This window comes from Pholcus phalangioides, unplaced genomic scaffold, assembly GCF_987345545.1.
Source record: "Pholcus phalangioides strain wild (caught in Gottingen) unplaced genomic scaffold, Ppha-v1.0 ptg000028l_1, whole genome shotgun sequence".
Taxonomy (NCBI): domain Eukaryota; kingdom Metazoa; phylum Arthropoda; class Arachnida; order Araneae; family Pholcidae; genus Pholcus; species Pholcus phalangioides.
In genome coordinates, this window is record NW_028301618.1 from 10,797,755 (window position 1) to 10,824,232 (window position 26,478).

The 26,478-nt window shown below is 40.2% G+C and overlaps 1 protein-coding gene across 1 annotated transcript in view; it reads right to left on the reverse strand.

The window, feature by feature from the left end:
• Nucleotides 1-23,044, reverse strand: part of LOC149067952 (serine/threonine-protein kinase 26-like) — an 81,827-nt gene extending 58,783 nt beyond the window's left edge. Inside the window, exons 1-2 of the mRNA XM_089252316.1 lie at nucleotides 22,937-23,044; nucleotides 17,985-18,123 (exon numbers count right to left, since the gene is read on the reverse strand). Of these exons, the coding sequence (XP_089108442.1) occupies nucleotides 17,985-17,999 (15 nt within the window). The 5' untranslated portion in view covers nucleotides 18,000-18,123; nucleotides 22,937-23,044. The remainder of the gene's footprint in view (nucleotides 1-17,984; nucleotides 18,124-22,936) is intronic.
• Nucleotides 23,045-26,478: the final 3,434 nt, after the last annotated feature.

The window sequence follows — 26,478 nt, forward strand, 5'->3', positions numbered from 1 at the left end:
TATGGCAGTGACGGATCGCTCAGCCACATCACGAACCATAGCACATCACATTCAGTCTGTACCGCATCATCCAGTGTCTGCGCGTACCATTCGACGCCGTTTACAGCAGAGTGGTCTGTCCGCAAGACGTCCATTGCTTCGTCTACCCTTGACGCAGAACCACAGACGTCTCCGCCGCCAGTGGTGCGATGAAAGAAGGATGTGGACGGCACAATGGAATGAAATTGTCTTTACTGACGAGTCACGCTTATGTCTGCAACACCACGATGGTCGGATTCGAGTCTGGAGACACCGTGGACAGAGGATGCTGAACAGCTGCGTTATGCACCGCCACACTGGTCCTGCACCGGGTATTATGGTATGGGGTGGTATTGGATATCACTCTCGCACTCCTCTAGTACGCATTGCCGGTACTTTAAAAAGCCAGCGCTACATCTCCGAGGTGTTGGAGCCAGTTGTCCTTCCTTAACTTCAGGGCTTGCCCACAGCCATATTTCAACAGGATAATGCGCGACCACACGTGACACGCATTGTCCAAAGGTTCTTCGTCAATCGCCAGATTGAATTGCTTCCCTGGCCAGCTCGCTCTCCGGATCTTTCGCCGATAGAAAACATGTGGTCCATGGTTGCTCAACGATTGACCCAGATTACATCCCCAGCTGCCACACCAGATCAACTTTGGCAACGCGTGGAAGCTGCTTGGTCTGCTGTACCCCAAGAACACACCCAAAGTCTTTTTGAATCAATGCCGAGGCGTGTAGCAGCGGTGATCTCCAACAATGGCGGCTACTCTGGCTACTGATTTTGGCAGGAACCACACTTCACAGAAGTCTATAAATTTAATCATTTGATGCTTGGTCAACATGTTATCTACAAAATAAATATTGTTGCGATATCTCTTGTCTTTCTTGGTGTTGCAATTTGGGTGGCCAGTAGTGTATATAGATTTAATCAAATGCGGTCCATGAGCATCAAGATGACAATAATAACGGCTAGTGAAGCTGGGCACTGCTATTATTTAATTTTATTTCCTCACTAAAAATGCGTTCATTTACGTTAATGAACTTCCAAATGCAGTTTCGCCAAAAGCTCTGCCCCTCGTGACGTTTTGTTTCCTTTCTTACTCGTAGTAACCAATCACCGGCGTGCTTAATGGCTCTTGTGTAACTAAGAATGTAGAAATTGTAATTACGCGGCTAGGACTGCACAGTTTTTCCTCAGATGGTTTTGGAACATGTATGGGGGGGGGGGGGGCCTTTAGGATTGAACCGAAACCTGGCTGGAATAAAAAGCAGACGGGATAAGCTGCCACACGTCATCCCTCGCATGTGATCAGCGAAAAAACTGTACATTCCCAGAGGTAACAACCTCACGGAGGAAAGAATAACAGGAGGTGACATCAGGCACGAAAATTGAAGCCGTTGTGGCAACCCCATGGGCTGACAAGTAAGCCCAAACAAACCGCTCTTTTCCCTATACTTAACATGTGTTTTGCCGGATCGAATTCTCTTAAAATATTAATAACTAAATAAATTTAAGAACCATGACTGTTTAATGCGTCTTCAGGTAATCTACATGATCCAATAAAGGGGAAAGATAAAAGTTTATCCTTGTATAAGGGGTTTTTATATTTTTAATTTATTTTTGAAGGGGGAAGATCATTTTTCGCTCTCAACTCGTCATAAGTTTTCAGTTCAGTGCCTTCAATTTATTTTAAAAATTCGATGTATCACATTAATGTCTATGGAAATATGATTAATTAAAATAATATGAAGCTCCAATAAAATTCAATTTTCATAATTTTTTCTTTTAACTGTTTATTTTGCCCTTTTGTTTCGTTCATCATTATCATAGATCTGGGACATTTCGAAAGTGTTTGAGGCCCGTGGGCGCTCGTCCTAAGCTCTACATGAGGAATTTTGATTTCTGAATCAATCCTGAGGTGCTCGAGCACCTTCTGACAGGGCCGTAGCTAGGATTTTTGCCATCCGGGGCAAAGAGCATTTTGCCGTCCCCGTGCCTCAAAGTACTGGAAGTGCTCGAGCGTCCTCCACCACTGTGTATTTATGGTTTTGCTGCCTGTAGGCTGTACAAATTTCGCCACCCTTCTTCCGTTCCACTCTCATATTCTTGGATACGTATGATTGAAATATATGCCGCCCATCCGAACCTTCCGCTATGTAGATGTAGTATTGGGAAAAAATACCAAAAATAAAAAACTTTTTTCACGAGCCGCGATAAGTCATCTCTCCGGCCTATAGTATTTCGGAAAATAATCACTTGGGCTGTTTTTTACCCGTCTTCATTTTGTACCTATTACTTTGCTTTTAAAGTGGTATGTGTGCGAAAATTTGAAAAAAAAAAAAAATTTCAAATTGAATTTGAAATCTAAAATTGTCTGTGCTCGAGTTTTTGTTGTTCTACCTGAACTGGAAGTATTTCTACAATATTTTAATATACGCAGCTGAAAGGCATTATATATGCTAATGTTTTGCATATATAATGTTTTTCGCAAAAATAAAGTCAGATTTTTTCAAACACTGCTTGTTCAAGTGTCTTTAAACATTGCATTTCTCTCAGCACTGAGGTATTACATGCTTTGGCATAATTTTTTTAAAATTAAAATGCCGAGAAGGAATTTTGGGGCACAAGACATGGGTAAATTTTGGTTATTTTTGCAAAAGGTTCCATGTTGTTGAAGTTAATATTGGAAAACAAATAACTACTAAAATTGTAAAAGTTCTCGTTCAATTGTGTAAATATATCCACAGAATTTGATGGAAAAAAAATCGAGTTCCTAAAGTGAATAGTAAATTTTTAAAAGATTTTTAAAAACGGGGATGTTTCTCATAGGAAAGCATGGGAAGCCACGGTTTGTTTGGGCTTACTTGGTCCCTTTAATAGAGCGATCACTGGCTTCATCTGACAACCCAGATTCCCCATGCTTTCTCAACGGACGCGCTGGTCGCGTCACCTCCTGTTATTCTTTCCTCCATGTAACAACCTAGAATAGGCGGTTCTCAATCTGTGGTTCGAGCGGAAAATGACCAATGATGGCGGAAAAACGAGTTGAATAATGAAAAGGTGCAAAACATTAGTTATGGCATAATATGTAAGGGGTTACGCAAGCTGCACGAACGTTCGCTTCAGGGCCGCAACTAGGGGGGAGCAGGCTGGACCCGAGGGGGCGCAAATTTCATTCAGAAACCTCTCCTTCAACATTACAAGAGGGCGTAAAAATGCGCGCTTGCCCCGTGTGACCAAGCATCTAGTTGCGGCCCTGGTTCGCTTACTTCCCAAGGGACACGCAAGCACTCTTCCCATATGCATTATTGAAAATTGAAAATACAGTCGACGATCGTTATAACGACCCCACGTTATAGCGGCCATTCCATTACAACGACCGGTAGGATAAGTTCCAAATGTTTTCATAGAACGACTATCATATACGTTTTACTTTAGGGGCCGTTCAAGTATTACGTAAGCAAATTTTTAGCCATTTTTGACCCCCGCTCTCCCCTTGTCAGCAAAATTTCGTCATCAGCTCTGCCCCTCTGAATCCAACTCATATTTTCATAAAGGGTGGTTGATGGCGTAAGAATTATCCGAACCCCCCCCCCCCCCATCGATGATGACGTAATATTTGAACGGCCCCTTATGTAATGATCCTCCCCATATAAGGTCCGTTTTCGATAGAACAAAGGCGGTCGTTATAGCCAGCATCAACTGTATTAGGAAGGGGGAAGGTCATGATCCCAATACATCGATTGATACACCAAGATGTTGGCGAATATTAGGGGTGGGGGGGGGGAAGAGCGGCTCTCGGGCCCTTTTTATTTATTTTTATATTTTATTATTATTTTTAGAATAAAAATAACAATTTCTCCATTTTCTCCAGCGTGGCTTCGTCAATGGAATTGAATCGATTCTACTCTTCCCACACGTTAGTCCTGTGTATATATATATTTTATAAAAAAAAACAAAAAAACCACTTACTTTCTCGACTACTCGTAATAGAAGAGGCGTAAGAAGGTCTTTGGGCGGCATGTTCGAGACTGACAGCGTCGGAGACCTTTACGACACGAATAACGAGATAATTTCTCGAAAGAATTCCCCGTCCACGAAATAAATACTCGGTTATGAAATTTTCCCGTTCATTCTTGAAAAAATTTCATAAAACCTGACCTTCGTAAGAGCTAACGTACCGAAGAATTTTAAGAATTTCCTATCGCTAATGCGTGCATTGAAGCGTACGTAAAAATTGAATCAGGCGACGATGCAACTCAAAAAATACATATATATTCGGGGAAAAAAATCTACCAATAAAAGAAACGTAAATGAACGTGATTTCTTTCTTTTTTTTCATTTATTTTTTAGCGGATTAAGAACACGTCAAAGAAAAACAGTCGAGAGAAAATTAAGGTAAAATAATAGCGAAATTTTTAAATCCTACAATGTATTTCGAATGAAATCGGATAAACGTTCGACAGTCACCTAGAACAGTGGTTCTCAACCGGGAGGCCATATGGCCCCCTACTGGGATACCTCAAGGGGGCCACGGAAGAAAATGGGCCATGACAGGTGGTTTGAAGGGCTGCAGAGAGCTGAGAAGAAAAATTAAGGTGTGAAGAAATAAAAAGCTTTTATATTAGTGACTACACACTTACAGAATCCAACAAAACCACCCATAAAACCAGCGCCGCCTTAGGGCATGGACCCACCCGGGCCTCACCCCCTACATTTTGCAACAAGTTCCCTAGGATGGGGGTTTTCGCAGGTCCCGGCTAGATTTTTCACAGACCCCTTCTCTATATTAAATTATAGCGAGAAAAACAAAAAAAATGATGAAAACCATATCAGGCCTCGGGCTGCAGCTCTGACAGTCCCACTCTTGTGAGGGGTCATGCCCGGGGGGCCTCATGTTCATAAGTAAGGTGGGGACCTTTTGATATTTGTATAGTACAATAAATTTTGAAAATAAGTAGGAAATATGTAGACTGTTTATTTCCTGCTAAGTATGAGACCACTATAGCATCACTTTGCCTGTGGGGGGGGGGGGGGCATGATGTTGAGACGGTCCTGATAGAACTCGGACTAGAGGGGAGATCAATAAATTCTAGGCCAGTGGTCTGGAGGCCAATTTTTTTTGCAAAATTTTCGTTCATTATAAATTCAATGAAAAAATTATTTCAATACGTATAAAGGATCTTGCTTCTAGATGAGAGTTCAAGAGTCAGGGTGAGACAGGGGAGCCACGGGCAAAAAAGTGGTTCAAAGGGGGGGGCCACGGGCAAAAAAAGATTAAGAAACACTGACCTAGAATAACCTGATAGTGAGCGATTGGCAGCAATGGCTTCTCCGTCGTCGGGTGATGAATTAATTGCATTCAATGCTTTTAGAAGGTTAGTGACTGAAAATTTCTCAGGAAGAGGTTCCTTCTGTTTCCCTCCAGAGGTCTTTCCTGCGTACGATACTGATCCTGTTTTGTAGTCGGGGGATTAGTCAATAACTATGTCATCATCCTGTTATGTCTGGTGATTAGTTAATAACTATGCCCTCATCCTGTTAGTAATCTGGTGTTAACAGATATCTCACAGCTAATGCTACTTTCCCCATGTGAATTATGGCACTGCAGCCATGCAGCAAGATAGTCACTTGATGATCCAAGTCATTATCATCAGGGCTGGTACTGGGAGGTAGTGGGTGGGGCAGCATATTTACAATCGCTAGGCCTACATTCTTAGTAACACAAGAGACATTAGCACGCCCGTGATTGGTTACAACAAGCAAGAAAAACAACAAAACGTTACGAGGGGCGGAGCTTTTGGCTAGTTCATTAACGAAAAAACAAACCATTTTTTAGTGAATCAATAAATGATAGCAAAGAGATGGAAGAGCGAGAGAGAGAAAAAATCTCGATGGGTCAGATAGGGAATCGAACACACACCCTTCGGTACGTGGCCTGTGCTCTTGCAACTGCGGATGTCGGATTCAAGTACAATTAAATATATCTATTGTTAAACGTCGCCAGCAATTTCTATAATGTAGCTAGGAATGTAGGGTTTGTTTTTACGCGGGGGGGGGGGGAGGCGGTAAAGGGGGCAACTGTCCCGGGCGGCAAACTTTAGGAGCGAACAAAAACAGTTATAAAACCATCGAATTTTACATTGGTGGCATGGGCGGGTATATGGGGGGGGGGGGGGGGGAGACACAGTCAAAAGTGGAGTCGACTGATCTAATGCAATGTGTATATATGAATTGACATCATCGTGCCCCCTCCCCCAGACCTCCAAGTCTATTTCCGCCTATTGGTGGGGGCGGCGAAACCATATTCGCTCCTCTCACAAAAATCCTCGTTACGACCTTATCTAAGGCAGTGGTTCTAAACCTTTGGAAGCCCGTGGCCCGGTTGATTTCTTTGATGTGAGTGGATGGCATAGGCGGTGATAGACTCGGGTCTGGGGGGGGGCACGATGATGATGTCTATGCATATATGCATTAGATCAGTCGACTTCACATTTGATGCTGTGTGCTGTGGGGGGGGGGCATCCACGGCCCCCCCCGTATACCCGCCGCCCATGGTGGATGGCCCGGTCATACGCGTAAAAATGAATCGGTGAGCTATTCACGGCCCGGTTAGACTGGTGTCAGGGCCCGGTATTGGGCCGCAGCCCGGCGGTTGAGAAAAGCTGATCTAAGGCATAGGATAAACGTATGAAACTACTGTACTATATTCTAATTTTACGCAACTCCGCTATGCTAATGTGTGTCTGTGAACAACACTTGTAGACGTCGAAGTTTGACGTGTTTTTTTTTCTTCCTTCGGTTTTTCTTTCACGATATCCCAGAATTTCTCGTAGAGAATTGAAGGTTAATGGTAATGATCATCGAGAGAGAAAGAGGAGGATAAGGAAAAGAAGGAATCGGAAAAAGAAAAGCATAAAGAAAGAAAAATCGTTGCTTATTACAACGGGCGACATCTGTTGAGCAAGAACGCGGACGGAAATGAAGAATCGTTTCGGACACCTGAAAATATTCTTATAAAATACGTACAGTAGCCATCGCTTATACGAATCAAAATGGATGAATCGAACACGATTCTCACAAGCGGCGGCTACTGTACTTCGTCTATTCATTCATTCTTGATCCCTTACGAATGAGAATTCTAAAAAATGAACACGGAAACACCTTTCTATGAGCATTTTCATACCAAGATCAAGGATCCCATACAAGGATGAATAGCATAAAAATTGTAGCGGCAGTAATCTCGGCCAATTTCTACTCGGTCCAATCTGTGATCGATCAGCTGATGCTATGCCATCATCCTGCTCTGGCGATTAATCAATATGTGTCTATCATCTTACTCTGTTGTATGGTACTCCATCGATAGATACTATGCCATCATCTTGTTCAGAGTCACTTGGTGACCAATCAACAAGTTGGCAACCATGGCTTGACAAATCGAAAAAACATTTAGGCACCAGCCCAGTTTCTTAGGAGCTAAGCATAGTATTTTACTCAAGAAAAACGATCCTAAACAATACTTTATTTTACTTTTCCCATGTTAAAAGATTTAGCGTAATGAAATCAGAATTTTTTTTGTTTCCCTTTCCAATTCAGCAACCATTTAGAAAATTTAAGGTACCAATACATAGTTTCTAGGCACAATGGCGACCTGGCGCCTACTACTACTAAACCACACATGCACCTCGTCCATATTCCTCTGCGGAACCTCTAACGAACTGGTACATGCGGGAATGTGCGTGCACATGTAGTGAAACCTGACGTGAAGTTTGTTTCTGTGTAATGCTGCCATCTGACACCAGTTTTTCTAACTACGAGTGAAATGTAATGTTTGAATAATTAATCGTTGTAGGCCTGTTGCTCTCTGTGGCGGGACTTTTTAATGGGGAGCCGCAGTGGTGGGCGAGTGGTCATAGTGACGGACTCGCATCGCGGGGACCCGGGTTCGAGCCCCACCGTCGCGACAGTGGCGGTCGGCTGAAGTTGGTTTTCTGTGGTTCCCAACTTCGAGGCGCAAATGCGAGCCGATCTCCCCGTTAAAAAGTCTAGCCACAGAGAGCAACAGACCTACAAACAGTACAAATATTCAGTCACGACACATTACTCACTTTACTTCTGAGATATAGATGGCAGCACTGAAAAATCATACACAACACTAGATACGCACTCAGACTGTTAGGTACACACAATTACACTTCCGGCACAACTCACTAGGTAGAAAATTGCCTATGGCGATAGACCTGAGTTGTGCTCGGTTTGAAAAAAAAAAAAATGGGGAGATCGGCTCGCATTTGCGCCTCGAAGTTGGGAACCACAGAAAACCAACTTCGGCCGATCACCACTGCGGTGACGTTCCAACTCGGATCCTCGCCGACCTGGCGTCTGGAATTTGTCCATCCCTGTTCGTCACAAATCGTTTTTTTTGTTGTCTGATGATCCACCAATATGAACCGATAGTCCTATGAGAATGGCGACACTGCCATCTTACTACAGATCATCACTTGATAATCAATTAACTATCATTGCGATTGCACGATCACCTGTTCCAAGCCATGATTGGTCCATCTTTAATGAACGCACCGAGGAGTCTTAGAACTTTTTTTTTCCTTTGGATGCATTGAGGTTTCTTATAATTTTCCAAAACACGGGGAAGACAGCGATGAGGGAGCCAAAAAAAAATTTTCTTCGCGGATAATATAGTCATTCACCCAACACCGAAACATATAATTTTCACATGCTACTTTTTTTTGTAACTCTTTCTTCTGCGCATGCCCGGAATGATTAAAACGTCGATCACGACATAACAATGGATTATTATTTTTTTTTAAGTAGCACACAACTCTTATAACGATGGAGGGAGGGAAAGCAGAAGAGACGAATCGAATTGGGGGAAAAAATGGCAATACATCTTTACAGAACATGTAACATTACTTATACGTGTTTATGTATAAATATTAAAAAAAGGGATGTGGAGTGAGAAATAAAAGCTGATAAGGAAAAGGTGGGGGGGGGGGCACAAACATGCCATCATTCATTTTCACGCGCTGCCATCCGTGAAAAGCAGACGACGACCTGGCAGCAGTAAAAAGAGTTTTTCCTTTTCTTTCGCACCGGCGCAAAATAACTTCCGAGTTAAGATTTTTTTTCATTTCCCCTTTTCAAAAAAAAAAAACAGCTTATATGCAAACATGGCAGAAGAGATCGTTAAATAAGCATTTTTCGAAGCTGTTCGCAAGCGCGATGAACGGAGTTCGGCAATACAATAAACAACATTCGAAAGATGGTAACAACGTCATTAACTGTTATTAACTTCGACCATTCTCTCTCGTAGTCTAAAGCACTTTGGAAGTGCTATTGCGAACTATCACATCTACCATGGGATGTCGTTAAGTTGTTTACCTCTGTGTTGAATGAGCGGTATGAACTTTTTTTTTTTAACATCTAATTCAGTAGGGGCAATTCCGAGACGACTTCTGTGAAATGTTTCTACAAAAGTTTATGGTCTCAATGGAAACTTAACACGCAAGAGTCAATAGCATATTGATCTTATCTATCCGGGCAGTCACACGACGATAGACTTGTAGCGCCATTTCCCACCAGCGGAATCGTGCTGAAATATAAATGTTTTCTGCACGTCACAATCTAAAAATTCACAACTTATTTGAATTTAGGAGCTGAGACTGGAAATATTCCATTGCATGCACTGAAGGAGTGGGCACGTGACCAACGAAAATATCAACACACACAGCTGGTGTCAATCAGTACAAACTAAAATCTCAGTAGAATCAAGCCTAAGACAACTGGCAACCATCATGCCCAAAAAAAAAACAACTAAAAAATCAATTGGATGACTATTATGACTATTCCGTATCCTTTGACTATTTAACAGATGCTACTGGAGAGATAAAAATGAACAGGAAGTAAACACAGACCATAAAACAGTCGGAGGACTATATTTGGTACCCGATCAAAAATAACCAATCCTTCTGTTTCGAACAACATCAATAACTCAAGGATCTCGAAATAGTAAATACAAAACCACAGCAATGTTTGAAAAATGAAGCATAATAACGATGATGAATAAAGAAAAACGAATCGTCTTCAAATTACAACGACGACGCGTCACCGCGAACGAGTTCATAAGCTAATGAGTCAATGACCTTCTTCCACGAGAATAGAAAACATCCACGAAATAGATCGACGACTGCATAATGAGGTAGGAATCCGTAATAAAATAATAATGATACTGATATACAGGGACCCTTCTCATGAAGTGATCTGGCAACCATAATAAAGAAATAAAAAAAAAGGGGGAAACAACACCAAACTCTGTATTAACAGAAAAGAGGGGAAGGGGAGGAGAAAAGAAACAAAAACATATTATTGTTTCTTTTTTTTTTTATTTTCGTCTTTGTTCGGACGCTTCGTCCAATCAGGAAATGGGAACACGTTCGCATATACACGTTTCGCGACACGTCATTAACACAACATCCTGATTTCGGAAAGACGAGGAAAAGATGATGAGGATGATATAAAACATGGAAACGTTGAACGAAAGTTACTCGCGACGAGAGAAGAAACAGAACCGTTTGGAGAACAGTCTAAAATCGAACGGCGTCGTATAAGCGTCCAATTAAACCTACTGTATTATTTTCGACACACCGTTACGGACGCATCGTCGAAACAAAGGGGAAAAAAAACACTCGATCACCTGGAACCAATCACGTGGCGGAGAGAATTTTTCTTTGTCGTCCGACGGTTGCTTAACAATTCCCAGAACCAATCAAGAGCACACGACATTAACAATAGACTTTCCATTATGAAAGAGAAGCCAATAGCCCTATTAATTAATCGGCGTTAGTTTGATTACAGGATGAAAAAGTAGTCGTCAGTTGTGTTTCTGACTCTGAGGAGCTCTATTGCGAGTCAATTTCTCATTTAAAAGAAAAAAATCTCTACACGTGCAGACCCTTCAATATACTTACAAAACACGAGAATTCGAGCATTTGCCTATTTTCATTTGATCATTTTCTTCACACGAGGACTAATTAAACCGGGACTTACAATTTATTGCCGATTCCAAACAGCAGTCTGTGGTCATGTTGCCACCTTTTCTATTGTGCCTCCGCGCACAGGAAAGTTTCAGACAAGAACGAATCGGGTATCAAACTCGTGACACTTCTATACATCCTTTCGAATGGCCCCCTATGAATCACAATAAGGGTTCGAGTAAAATATGAGACGATCCAACGAACATGCACGATAAATCGACCCTCCCTCCACACATCTACCGTTGCTCTGGCGGCCCTCCATACTCATTTGGTACTATGATTTTCATAAGCTGTTACCACAGCTCACATGTGAAAATCCCATATAGTGCAGTCCCGCTCCCTCCATTATAGACATGAAGACCCGGGTCATGCCCACATAGACTCAAGGGTTAAGATGCCCCTGGTTCTATGCACAGATTAGATGAATTCTGAAAGTAGTAATATTCTGCAACCATGTTTCATTTTTGAAGTTTTTCTCATCGCAGCTCTATGACTCCCTTCACCACCTCTCGTGGCCCCCCTAGAATATCTCAGGACCGCAAGGGGGCCATATGGTCCCAGGTTGAGAACCACTGCTTTAGGCAAGTATCTTATCGACCCGAGCTACCGCGCCCATCAGATCTGTAAACGTATTAACGTAACGTAAGCATGTATTTTAGACCACCTTTCCCGAGACCATGTCTCAAAAGAGGTGTTATGGATGAGATTTAGACAAGTCAAAGTTACAATGGTCATTTTTCATAAAAAAGGCAGACACAAATGTGGCAGAGTTTCGCCACTCAGGCCCGTCTCAAGAGCATCATGGGCTCCCGAACCAAGTGATTTTTCTGAGGCCCTACCTAGCAAATTCTCGAAAATTTTAACTAGATCTAATTTTTGTGAGGCCCGTTCTTCTCTTGAGGCCCCCGGGTGAACCCAAAAGTTAAAACGGCACTGCTCAGATCACCAAGACATCCTAAGTTGTATACATGCTCTGGCTTCTCATAAATCGGTCGCTAAAGATCAGAGCAGAGCATTTTCAATTATGATATGAAAGGCAGATGGCGTAATACATTAGTCTGTGGCATCACAAACTTTTCGGCATGCACCAACTAGTTGAGAATTTCCCTGAGGAATTTTGCATAAAGCCAATGAGGACCGGCAATAGGGAAAGACACCTTTTCAAACGCAGACGATAGCGTCAGGACTCGCCGATTGCTTTCAAGATTCACGTCAGGATCAGAGTCCCGACACGATAAATAAAAGATCGTCTGTTTTCCTGTCTCACGTGAAATTAAAGTAAACATCGTAATTCGCATACATTCACATGTATTCGCTTCAGAAAACTCATTGCTCAGAATTTCGAGACGCCATGTCTCACATTCGCATGGGAAGTGACTTTTCGTAAGATGGAGGTGGAAACGGAATCCGAAATCAGTGTCGTATAACTTATATAACACGATAGTATGCTATTTATACCAAATGAGATTCATTCGGCTATAAAATGGAAATCCGTGATTACATCTGATAATCCCTTTGAGAAAACAGTCGCGGGTATCGTTACGTGAGAAAGAGTACGACTCTTCTCTTCCATCCACCGAGTATGGAAAGCAAACGACATCCGAGTCACAGGATTTAGAATTGCCTAATATCATACATGTATGTAGCACCGAACATAGCGATTTGAGGGCCGACTTCACACTTTTACCTCTTCCAGCCAATCTGAATAGAGCTTTGTCAATAGATGGTGCCACAGGCAAATTTTTTTTTTTTTTACTACTACACATCGAAAAATACCCTCAACTAATTACTATGAGAATTCCAAACACTATAATAAAATGAATCAACAACAGTTCGGCAGCAGATTAAATACTACTTTAAAAAAAAAAATCTGTCCGTTCCGATTGACTGGTCACTTCGAAGGTTAACAACCAATAATGAATGAAATGAAAAGACTGGCGTTCAAACCAGGAGGAATGGGTGGATGTTTGCAGACATCTTTTATATAAAAAGAGGGGAATGTGATAATCTCATTCATACATATTTGGGATAAAACCATTGGTTCATCAGAATAGCAAATAATGATTGAGGGACGGAAGAATACGGATAGATACTGATGTTTCATTTTATTGGTTTCTGTAGAGATTTTTCAATTTGTCTTATTTGAGATGTTTCGCCTACACAGGGGTAGCAAAACTTTTTCCACGCTATGTAACTATTAAAGCCATATGAGATGTGTATCGACTTTCTCCAAATTAGTGCAAAGACAATGTCCAATTTTATAAGACACATGAAGCTCCTCCACCAAATTTAATTCAGCTGTTTTGTTGGTTACATTGGAATGCTCATTTTGTCACAGTTATGACAGTCAAGGTGACCATTGCTGAAAAGATATGTGATGATACAGATCACATTTTTTTTGGATCCAGAGAAGTCAAACAGAAAGGTTGTCATAATGGTGTTCAACTACGTGGTTTTGTAGGCAGAGATTCTTTTCTCGTGTAACAATATCTTGCATGAATAATTAATTTTTTTTAACCACCTCAATGCCTACGAATCGGCACCCAATGGGAAAGACTTCATGACACATCAAAGCAATAGTTTTTTCAACCTGAAAAAAAGTCGCACCATGTGAAAGAGTGAAAAGTTTTATTGAAAATTTGATTTATTTTCAATATGTGATATATAATTATCATTAGCTAAAGCGAAAAGGCATGATTCCATCACATTAGCACAAGAGTTAGGTTGCCTGTGTCAACCAAATGGCAGTGGTACTTGGACAAATTAAATCTGCAATTGTAAATCATGATTATGACATAGCTGCCAACTTTCAAAATGAAAATTAGGGAGATTTTCACGCCGACGCGTATTTTATACTAAAACCATTCCCTAATAAATACAAAAGGGATTTTTCCAAATAAAAATAGGGATTTCCCACACATAAAAGTTGGAGAAAGTTAGGGAATAAAATCCCTATTTAAAAATTGAAATCAAATAAAATTGGGAATAAAATCCCTACGCACAAAATAAGTGAAATTGGTGGCCAAAACTTCAATGGTGATCTAAAAAAATATATTGCGTTCAATCAGAAATGATGTGAACATACATTCTGCGTGAATGACCCCAAAATCATCGGAAGATGAAGGAAAAAACGCGTCAATTTTTGAAAAAAAAACATTGATTTTTTGTGCACTTGCTTGATGTTTTTTTGAGTTCACATGGGTGATTATGTCAGTCTTTCCACCATGACCTATGTTTATATCCTTAACACAACTTGTCTGCCCTTTTCGGAAAGGAAAAGGAAAAGGAAAATTCATCGGAACAAGTATCTTCAAAATTGATTAAATATTTTTTTGCTTATTGGTATTCATGTTTTGTTATCGAACGTACGTAACTTCAACAAAGGAGGACGTTTTGACCACATGCGTGTCACTATAATCTTTAATTATTATCCAGGACTATTGGCCCTGCACGATAAGACACTTGTTAACATCAGAGTTTGTAAAACTTCCTTAAAAAGGGAATTTCCTATTATCCCCCCATTTACGACGTGTGATGTCATTTCGAAATGGAGAAAAAATAGAGGGAAAAGACTTTTTGCCCCACAAGAAATTTCTTAGGGATTGTTTTCAGAAGCGGGGATTCTTTTTAGATGAAGAAGGGAATTTTTAGGGATAATTAAGGTTTTTTTGTGGTTTTCGTAAAAATTTGGGAGATTTAAGAACTTTTCGGGAGGTCGAAAGATGAAGCTAAAATTCAGGAGACTTGGCAGATATGTAATGATGAAGATTTTATGAGAGTTTAATAACACCAATGACAGAATTTTGGAGTCTAAATGACAAGGCAAAATGGAGCAAGCACAGGCTACCCTTGAAAAAAAAAAAAAATTGAGATGCACTTTGAAGTAGAGAAACTCACGCTTCGAACAGAAGTGGATTATAATGGTGCCACTTTTGTGTCAACTAATACTAATGTATAGCTACATGATTTTGTGGGCTAAAAAATGACATTTTTTTTTTAATATATATAACTATATTTTTTAAAAATAATTTTTTTCAACTTTTCACATCATACAATATCTGTTTTAAATCCTGTTCACATAATCCAAATCGTATATGCATATCATTAAAGAAAAACAAGCCTACCCCCCAGTGTCGTCGTAACGCATGGGCACACCTGGGCACAGCCCGGGGCCTAAAAAAAAGAGATCTGGTTGAAATTTTCTAGAATTTACAGGGTAGGGCCTCAAAAAAAAAAACTTGGCTCGGGGCCCATGATGCTCTAAAGACGCCCCCCAATATTATCTTTGTGTCAGCAAATTTCAATTAGGTATTTCCAATATGAAAAATAAAATATAAGGTATTATTAGATTTAAAATTATATGTATTATTACATATTTCCACCATAAAAGTACAGAGCTTAAATTATGTAACATTTTTCTCTCGTTATATTGCAATATGTATTAATTAAGATGTGGTCATGCACATGATGCAGAAACATAACGGAATCACTAAACAACATTACATGTGTAGTGGAAGCTTCTGTGAAGCTGTCTGTTTTTTTATTTTGTGGTGTAGGAAATGCGAAATAATACTTGGCAAATATGTCATGTCCTACAGTTGCTATGGTTCTAGTTTAAATCCACTGTGCCTGAGTGGCATGGTGGTAAGATGCTCGTCTACCATCGTGAAGGTTGTTGTCAGGGTCCCGGGTTCGAACCCAAGGGAGGATATCAAAAAGATATTTTCCCTAACGAACTCGAGGCGACCACCGATAGACAGCGCCTTCGCTTCCAGCCCATCTCACTAATGGCAGTAAATTGCAATATAGCGATATGGCCAGAGTTGGTGTTTGGTAAAGTAGTAGTTTGAATCCACTGCATGTTGTTTGCAAAAATGTCATTACCGAATATGCTTTGCCCATGGCATCAGCAGAACTTCTAATGCATTTGCTACCTGTTTTGGCAGTTGCGATTCATTCTTTCTTTGTATATGACTTGACATATACCATATAACACCATTTGTGCTGCTACTTACACAAAAAATGATTTGCAACAAAAAATTCAGTATTTACGTGAGACACATTTCATAACTTGCATAATGCTATTCACTACTACTAAACCAGACATGCACCTCGTCCATATTCCTCTGTGGAACTTCTAGCGAATTGGTATATGTTGGAATGTGTGTGTGCGTGTAGTGAACCTTCCGTGAAGTTTGTTTCTGTGTAATGTTTGGTGTGTAGTGCTGCCATCTGCCATCAATTTTTATGCATGAAGTGTAATGATTGAATAGTATACTGTTGTAGGCGAAACTTTTAAATGGGGAGATAGGCTCACATTTGTGCCAAAGTTGGAAATCACAGAAAATCAACTTCAGCCGACCCCCCGCTGTGGTGGCAGTGGGGTTTGAACCTGGGTCCTCGCGATGAGAATATAATATATGAGAATATAGCCCAAAAAATATTCTCGTCATTAAACATAAATTTTTTGTGGGGTGCCCCCACAGTAGCTCAAACCTAATTACGCTATTAATTCACAGGGTACCTCAATTGCTCAATTATAGTCCTTAAAAGCTTTTCTTCCCTGGTATATTTCAATGCTTGCCAATTAAAAGTTTAATGCACTGCAGTTAATGCCTACCTTTTACACTGCTATCCTGACCACTATGGTCACCACATCCTGTAGCTGGGCCCCTAGGACGATATCTTTAACAGACCCCTGTCCAGATTTTTTCTGCTCTCCCCTTTAGTGAACTTCTAGAGAAAAAAAATATCTATACAAATCGTTACGGGGCCCTGACCGCCCCATCATTGCGGGCATGCTAACCACCATGTATATCCTTATAAATAAATCTCAATATCCTTATAAACAGCTATGTGTATGTAAGCCCACCTGACCCATGTTTGCCATCAAAAAATATCGGAACTTTCATTACTTCCCAGATACACCCCCATGAGCCTAATAGAGAAAAGTTAAAAGGATGTTTATAGTTGAAGTTCCCTTTACTCTCTCTAAGCCGTTTTTCTCAAAAACTAACTCATCCGAATACAGCCAAATTTTAAATATATCTTAATGAGACCATGGGATAGAGATTTATACAATAAAATAATTTAATTTTTTTTACCACCAGGTGAGTAAGTGGAGCTTTTTAATTGAATTTTATATTTTCTAATAGGTCCATATAGCATTTATACCAAGTTTCAATGCAATATGTCCAACCAAACGGGCGCTACATAGGACCGAGCAGTGTCAGTATCAATAATCTGCTGCTAAATCACATATGCACCTCGTTCATATTCTTCTGCGGAACTCTTAACAAATCGGTAAATGTTGGAATGTGCTTGTATGTGTTGTGAAACTGATGTGAAGTTTGTTTCAGTGTAATGCTTGCTATAGTGCTGCCATCTATATTTAGAACTGTGTGTGAAATGTAATGACAATATTTGCACCGTTGTAGGCCTGTTACTCTCTGTGGCGAGACTTTTAATGGGGAGATCGGCTCACATCCGTGCCTCGAAGTTGGAAACCACCGAAAATCAACTTCAGCCGCCTACCACTGTGGCGCCGGTAGGGTTGGAACCTGGGTCTTTGCAATGCGAGTCCTGTTACTATGACTATTAGACTACCACAGTGGCAATGCCAATCACCTAGCAGTAAAAAAACAATTTTTTTGCATAAATCTTCCATGGTCTCATAAAGATATGCTGAAAATTTCATTGTGTTCGGAAAGTTTAGTTTTTCGGGGGAAAACTACTCAGAGTACAGGAAATTTAATTATAAACACCCTGCATAATAGCTCTAGCATCAACATTATTAATAAATCTAAAACAAACTCGCAAAATTTTCGTTCTTCAGAATATAAACGTCAATGAAACAGACGAGAAAAAAGAATATGATCACAAATTACATAAAAGAACATTAAAACTCACCTCATTAAAGGCCATCTTGAATCACGAGGGCTATCCAGTCACATTTATATAAAATCGATCTGAAGATTTTTCCCGTATCACAAAGAATTTCTTCATAGACACGTCAACGATTCATGTCGCACGTACACGCACATACAGACTAGAAAAGAAAAAGTAAATCTGTTAAAAAATTTTATGCTATTTCCATGATTGTACATGGAAAAGGAAAAATATGGGACAACGGAATTCCAAAAAAAAAATAATAAATAAATACACACGATTTTTAATGCAGTGACACTGCACCTCTCACCAACGGCAACTAATAGGACCAAGAAAATATGGCCATCATTGGGAAGTTGCGGGTTTTAAGAGGTTCACGGGGGATTCATATTAATTTTTTTAAACAAAACTCCCGATTTTTCCAGTCAAATTTTCAAAAAATCCCAGGTAATGTCTTGATTGAAAATTCAATGTAAATTAATTATAAAATTAATCATACAGTCGAATCCTATTTTGACGAATACTGTTATAGCGAAAATCTCATTTTAACGAACACTTTTCTGATCCTCCAGATAAGTTAACATAGGAAAAATGCAAAGACCCGTGAAATTGCTATACAACAAAATTTCATTATAACGAAGTTATTTCTCAGGTCTCTTGGAGTTCATTATAACGGGATTCGAGTGTATTGACATTAATTGTCAAATTAACTATATATGGTGAATCCAACCTATTCTGCCGAATGAAAGGGGGGTGATAGACAAGATCAAGTGTACCATGAAACACTCCACCAACGCTCCTATCTTGAACTATTTTCGAGTTATGGTGGATAATCTATTATGGAGGAAAAAATGTGCATGTCCAAAAAAACCAGAATTTGTAATGTTTTTGAAAGACCGACACGATAACACACATACAGGGTGTTCTGTTAATGGACTGACAAACTCAGAGGGTTGTTAGTAGACATCAACAGGAACAAAAATTGCAATGAAACATGATACCGCAAACCATGTGCTGAGAGTGAAAACCTGCATGCAATTTGCTATTTCGACATCACACTGGAACGACAAAAACTACAAAAATATTTACTTGATTAATTATTACAAGAGTTGTTGGAAGTGGCCGCTGACGTCATTGTACAATCTACAATGACGTAAAAACGATTCCCAGATGCATTCGGAAATACCAGGTATACTTTTGATGTCTGCTGCAGCGACGACAATCCACGCTGTGTCCACAGGCGTCACATAAACAAGTGATTTAAGGTGACCCATAGGAAAAAGTCACACGGATTGAGATCCGGCAAACATGGAGGCCAAGCAACAAACAGGTCCCGCATGTTCACTCCATCTCCTTGGGTATGTAACATCAAGGTGATTATGCACCTCGCAGGAAAAATGTACAGGGGTACCATCATGCATGTCCACGTGTCTCGCTGCACTGTGGCGACACACTTTGCAGCAATTCCGGGAGGACGTCTGGCAGAAAAACCAAGTATGTTGCTCCGTTCGGGCAGCAAGTATGGCCCCAAGAGATAATCACCAAGGATTCCTGCCCCCACGTTCACACTAAACTTCTATTGAGATTTTCACTGTACACTGGCACAGGGATTATCCATCATGTATTATGTGTGTGACAATGTCTTCTCGTGTAAAGCTGGCCTCATCAGCAAATACCACAGTGGCAGTCAATTGAGGATTAGAATGTGTGGTGACGTCAAGCATCCAGCACACGAACTGTTAATGACGGGATAGACATCTTCGGTTAGGAATTGTACCTTCCAGATGTGGAAGGGTTACATCTTTTCACTATACAGAACATTTCAGACTTCCGTGTGCTAAACATCGAGTTCAGCTGTAACAGCTTGCGTAGGGGAACTGCAAACCGTTGTAGCACAGTTTCTTCCCTTCCAGGAGTGTGTACATTGCACGATCTCCCTGCATCTCTCACGCCATGATGGATGGAAGGTTCCCGTCTCCCATAGTAGTCGATTGATCATGGCAAAGGTAGTATGGTGCGGATGCCGTTTCAGATATTGCTGTTGGTATATCCGCTGTGCTAAGCCCCATTGTCATCAGCTCGACATTAAATCAGATGCATATCAGTGTATTCCTGGTTCGTGTAGTCAGCCATCATGATACTCATTGAAAAAGACATCTAACTGGTAAACGTGCTTACTACCGTAGTAGTGCTAATTTACGTCATCCGCAGTGTGTGATCCAATCCACACTTAAAGCACCCGACATCCCCCAGCCCCTCATCCGGGCAATGGCTAAAATTGACAATGGTCGATAGAGCCTGGACGGTGCACGGAATGAAATGAAAAATGATCCAATCGACAGTGCATGCATTTCACGATGCTGCTTACATCCGATATGTTGAGCAAAGCCATTAACACATTCAGTGATCAAGACTGACACCCACCTTTTGTCTCCTCTGGACCCAGAGTCTGCATGAGTTTTTTCACGATTTTCAGCCTCTCAACGTGGTTTGCAACTGACAAAATTTAATCACAGTGTGAGTAGTAAGTTTGAGTGAATAACAAAGAGATCAACAGAGTGCTAAAGTCACAGAAAAATCTCGATTTAAGGCCTCCTTAAAGGTTCATTGTTTCATGATATGGGCTGCGAAATCCAAAATGGAGATTTTTTTAATGCTTTGCATACAGTAAAAATGAGTAAATAAATCAAAATTTGACATCAACAATATGATGCTTTAATACATAACGACAGAATTCAGAAGAATATGAACATATACTATCAATAATGCAAAATATTATTAGCGAGACAAGAAATAAGCATTGTATCTCTCGTCAAATCACATTCTTTCAGCCATAACAAGGCTATCGCCAGCACCAATTTCTAACCACAGGTCGAGAATCACTTCCACGAACCCCCTAATCCAATTAATAAAGGCAGATTTGTGTTTTTGCCGCCTGTGGGAGATGCATGAATTTTGCCACCTTTTTCTCCATTCTTTTGTTTATTCACATGCTTGCACACGCTCCAAGTCACTCATTTGTCCAATCACGTGCTTGCAATTTCTCTACCTCACTCTTTTGGTAACTCCCTAACCTGGTCCCTTACTGTCTCGGCAGCAGGGCCGTCTTGAGAGTATCTAAGGCCCCTGGATAAAGTGATATTTTTGAAGCCCTACCTGGCTGGAAATGCTCGATTGAAACAATTCACACACTTACTCTCGAAAATTGTAACCAAATATTTTTATGAGGCCTTTCTTCGCCTCTGCTCGAGACCCCGTGCCATGCCCAGGAACACCGGCAGAGGCAGATTTATTTTGGGTTATACAAATATTCGTTCATTCTCCTAATTTTCTCCATCACAAATTCCTCAAATTTGCTGCCCTGGGCTATTTAGCTCACTAAGTGCGCCCCCCTGAAAACACCACTGTTGTTCGCTCCCATGCTGCAACTCTCTAGCTCATTCCTGTCATCACACGCTGAACTTGTCCCACTCTCAAAAGGCAGGGGCACCTTTATGGTTGTACCACCTGCCAGGGCCATATAAAAACTGCTGCCTCATGATGTGCCAGAGTTGATACAAACTAGCGTCATTGCCCTGACAGAACCGGTTAATTGTTACTGGCTATTCTAGTATTTGAAAGTCCCATTTTAATTAAGAAGTATTAGAGCAATGACATCATCAACCTGATTTGAGACCCATTGAGCCAAGGTGGCAAGAGCAACTTCAATGGGACGAGACAGCCTGCAGGCTAAACAAATTTCGTTGCCTTTTCCCCAAAAAATTCACCCTGGGCTATAGATCATTAAAGCTGGGGGTTTTCCTTTAAAGGTTTTAAGCACCGCCTGCACAGTAAAAACGTTGATTGGTTGAAAAACCTGAATTTCAGGCTTTTTAACCAATCAGCATTAGGGGCCATTCAAGTACTACGTAAGCAGAGTTTTAGCCATTTTGACCCCCCCCCCTTGTCAGCAAAACACTGACCCCCCCCCCCCCCTCCCAGCAAAATTTCGTCAGCAGCTTAGAATATTTTATATCTTCAAAAATTATGAAAAATCAGGTTTAAGCCCTGAAAATAATACACCTCTGTCTCCAAGGCATCCTTTGGTCACTCCCGTGCAGGGCCACAACTAAGCGTGAGCAATTGGGTCTGTTGTCCCAAGTGCCGGACCAAAGGGGGGAAGAGCAAATTTAACAATGTAACATCTCTTTCAACATTACAAGGGCAGCGCCAAAAAGTGTGCTTGCCCCGACTGACCAAGCATCTAGTTTCGACCCAAATAGAACAAATTCTTAGTCATTTTTCGGTGACTCTTTTGGTCATCTGCTGACCTAGGTCCTCTCTCTGTAGGTCATTTACTGATCTATGTCCTCCCTCTGTTGGTCTCTCTATAGGTCATCTTTTGATTGCTTGCTGATCTGGGCCCTCCCTCTGTAGGTCACTCTTTTGGCTGCTCATTGATCTGGTCATGGGACACCACTACAAAAAAAAAAAAAACCCTAATCCAATTAAGCCATTAGGAGAACTTCGATCCGGTAAATACAAGGATAATTGGAGAATCATTCAAAATGAAACACTCGCCGTCATTGAATATCAAAGCACACTAATCATATCCGACATGAGAAGACATTTCACCGCAATAAAAGTCAAGTTACCATCCATGTAAACATGGAAAACTGAAACTGCGCCTCTCAATTACGTAACACAAAACATCCCGTTTTATTTTAATAATTACATTCATCAAGAGAAAAAAATGTCGACTCAAAATTACATTTAGGTCCCGTTAAAATTTAAAATAATTAAGGAGTAAGAGGAAAAATCAAAAGTCTCATATTAAAAACAAACAAGTAAATAAATAAAACTACGCCGCAGTCAAATAATAATTTCCATCGACACTCGATTGCTTCGAGGTTCGATTCCCGACATGAGCATACAATATGTGTTTTCAAAGCAAATCAATTAAAATACGTGCCATAATTCGAAACAATCCTTACCCAATAAATAAACAGTTATTAAAGCATTTAAACATTAATTACGGACTATGACTGTGTGTGCCGATGACACCACAGCGCCCATGACCCCAGATTATAACACTCGATAGCGGACACCGTAACCGCTGGCTATAAATCAACCTGTGTCTTGAATGTGGTTATTATTATTTTTTTAATTGTGAGAAATTTACGTAATTACTGATAAGTTTACGACTCCGAATAATTATTTAATGAAGGAATGATGAATATTTGTATTGGTTGTTGATGGGATTCATTTTGAGTCGCATAATTATCCGAATGGTTTTGAATCTCCACAAATTACGATTTTTTTTGCATTGACCATATTTTATATAACGAAACAAGATGTGCACACATTTAATGTGATTACCATACGTCCTGTTTGCTTGGACAGTCCCGTTTTTCCGTTCTTTAACCGTCTCGACTTTTTGGCGGAAATGTCATCCCCTTAACTAGTTCATGGCCCTTCGCTCTGTCTTCTCAATGAAGTGATTTTAGCAGGTGGTCCGAGAAGACATGCCATGCCGGAAGATATTCGTGTATGTGTTGTGAACCTTGATCCGGGTTTTCCTAGGAGCAAGTTTTCAATGCCGCGCGCAACGTGAATCACTCAGCGCGACACGCCGTACCCTCACCAATAAGAAAATCAAGCCGATCTCCCCTTTCAAAAGTCTCGCCACAGAGAGCAACAGACCTACAAACAGCACAAATTCTATCATAACACATCACTCACTTCATTTATGAAATATAGATGGCGGCATTGAAAAATCAAACACAACACTACTTACACATTCAGACTGTTAGGTACACTTCCGGCACAATTCACTACATAGTAAATTGCCCATAGATGGTGGTAGACCTGAGTTGTGCTCGGTTTGAAAGAAAGAAAGTACGACTGTTTTCCTACGGAGAGCAATGCGGCTCACGACAGCGCTTTACGTCGGGCGTGATTGGCCGACTACTTCTAGAAGAGTCAAAAGCATCGTGCGCCGAGCGTTTCACTGATCTTCTCTTCATTTCTGTTGTGTTTCTTTCTTTTCCCTTCAAACCGGAGCATGCAGACGACAGAATAGCTGATGACAAGGCCATATACTATAATATAGTCACCCTGATATGATGCGCCACGTACTTAAAACACAAACGCGTAGCGTAATTATGTAACACGTTTCTGCAGACTCGCAACGGCCCAATTCGGTTCACGCGGCGCAAAAAACTTACTCCTAGGAAAACCCGGCTTAATTTCAAGTCTGTTTCTGTGTAATGCTTGTTATGTGTAGTGCTACTACTAAACCAGACAGCTAATTTCGCAAATGCACCGCTATTCCGCGATTACACGATTTCAACCAACCAATCACGTCTCTTCTTGGTTTACGATAATTCCGCCTACCTTAATATCGTATCTGTTGTGCTTTCGGTCACAAAGTGGCTTCGTTATGTAATTATTGGAATGTGTTCTGATAGATTAACTACCACTAACTAACTACTGAGCTATAAGTAAAGTGGAGTGAGGACTGTGCGAGCCGTCGCCCTACGCGACCGCATCACCCTTTTGGAGCGAAGCGGGCAAAACATTTCCTGACCATGTTAATGCAATGGCGAAATTCCAAATACGAGATATGTACATTCCGTTTTTTTTCGCTTTTCGGCGAATAATTATGTATTCTTTATCATCAAAAAAATGTATGAAAATGAATACTTACTTTCGTACACGAAATACCTTTTCTTTTCCAAAACTTAAGAGGAACTTGTTGTTTTTATAAAAAAAACAACATTCATTTCTAACATCATGTTTTGCATTTTAGTGACGGCTTCCGCTTCGAAAATTCGTAGCAGTGAATATTTCCGCGAATTAACTGCTGAAAAAGAACTTTCAATGCAAGAAATTAAATAAAAATTAGAATTTATATTAGTGTTTTTTTTTTGTGATAAAAATTAGAGAGAAATAAAAGTGTTTAATATATTTTTTTCAAACATTATATATACAACAATGTGCACATACAAGTTTTTTCCAATAAACAATTTACAAACAGGTCCACAGAGAATAATTTGAAATAATAAAACCGCAGTTCACAAGAGCACTCATATGTTTGCTATCAAATAATTACTTAGTTACAATGCAAACCTTTGTCTAGTATTTTATAGACAAACTCTAAATTTGAAGGGATTTTTCCCCCCTCCAACATATGCAATTATTCACAGCATATAAGAAATTCTGTACATTTTCATTAGATTTATTTTCATCATGACTCTACAACTGCCATGTTTTATCACATTGCAAGGGTACAAGAAACCAACACTTTTTCCTCTAATTAAGACTTCGTAATAATTATTGCATACATAGCTCAGCAGTAATCAACACATTAAAGATGATGACCAGGTGGTGGCCCAAAATTTCAATAAAAGATATTTCACAGGCGATACATTAGAATTTAAATGAACTTTGAAACTATCCAATTAAATGAAACTATCCAAAAAACTGCATTAAATTGGCATTTTCACAATTATGCAATCAAAGCTCAACGAGGGACCAGAGGTGCCAATATGAAGAAAGCAGAGCATTGTGTATTCATTAATTGGGGAGTTGACATGGAAGAACATGTAAGTCACACAAATCAAATCTTACAGGACCTATCCTAATAGACAGTCAATTATTAGAGCACAATCCAGGGGAGGGCTTCCTTGTGCTGTAACATTTTCAACATATGAGAAAGCTTTGCTTATGAAACCTGGGTAACATTCGGTAGAGCTCACCCATGATCTCAGCATCGCTGGGTGGGGAAGGGTAAACTTTTTTCACAAATATATATATAATTATATGAACGAGGAGAATGAAAATATAAAGTAAGTGCAAATTCTTTCATACACGATGTGTATCCTCTCCTACTCGGTTTTACATTTTTATTTTTCAGCTGATATACTAGGAGTTCAAATGGGACAACTCTAAAAGTGTCTTTTAACAAGGTAACAGTTTGCGTGGGCATTCCACATACTTTTTGCGCCGTTGTTAACATTGACGTAAGATCTGATATTTTTTGTCCCTCCGTTTCAATCTTTACTGGAGCAGTTTTATTTTACGCCTCAGTTCAGCTTTGGTGGGACTATCTGAGGCACTTCAGAACTGATCTGGCCTGGAAAATTAATGCAATCCTCTCTTGACAAAGCGACTCTAGCCAGTTCTGATAATGCTGTAGCAGCTGCTTCAAATTCATTTTGAACATCTGATTCATCATGATTCATCATTGTTCGTCATGTTGTCATCATTGTGAACAGCAGTTTTCAACCTTTTAAAAATCTGTAAAAAAAAAATCCAAATTAAAATATTAATTTCATATACAGTAAACCTCTTCTAATGGCCACCTCCAGACTACTGCCATATTTTGTTGAAACCAAAGGATTCTGTCGCAGACTTAACATTACAAGTAACCTCTGATCAACTATTTCCGAACGATCACTTAACACGGAGTTGAAAAAATATGCTTAACACAATGAGAAAAATTTTAAAAAAATTCAAGTTGATTTTCAAGGCA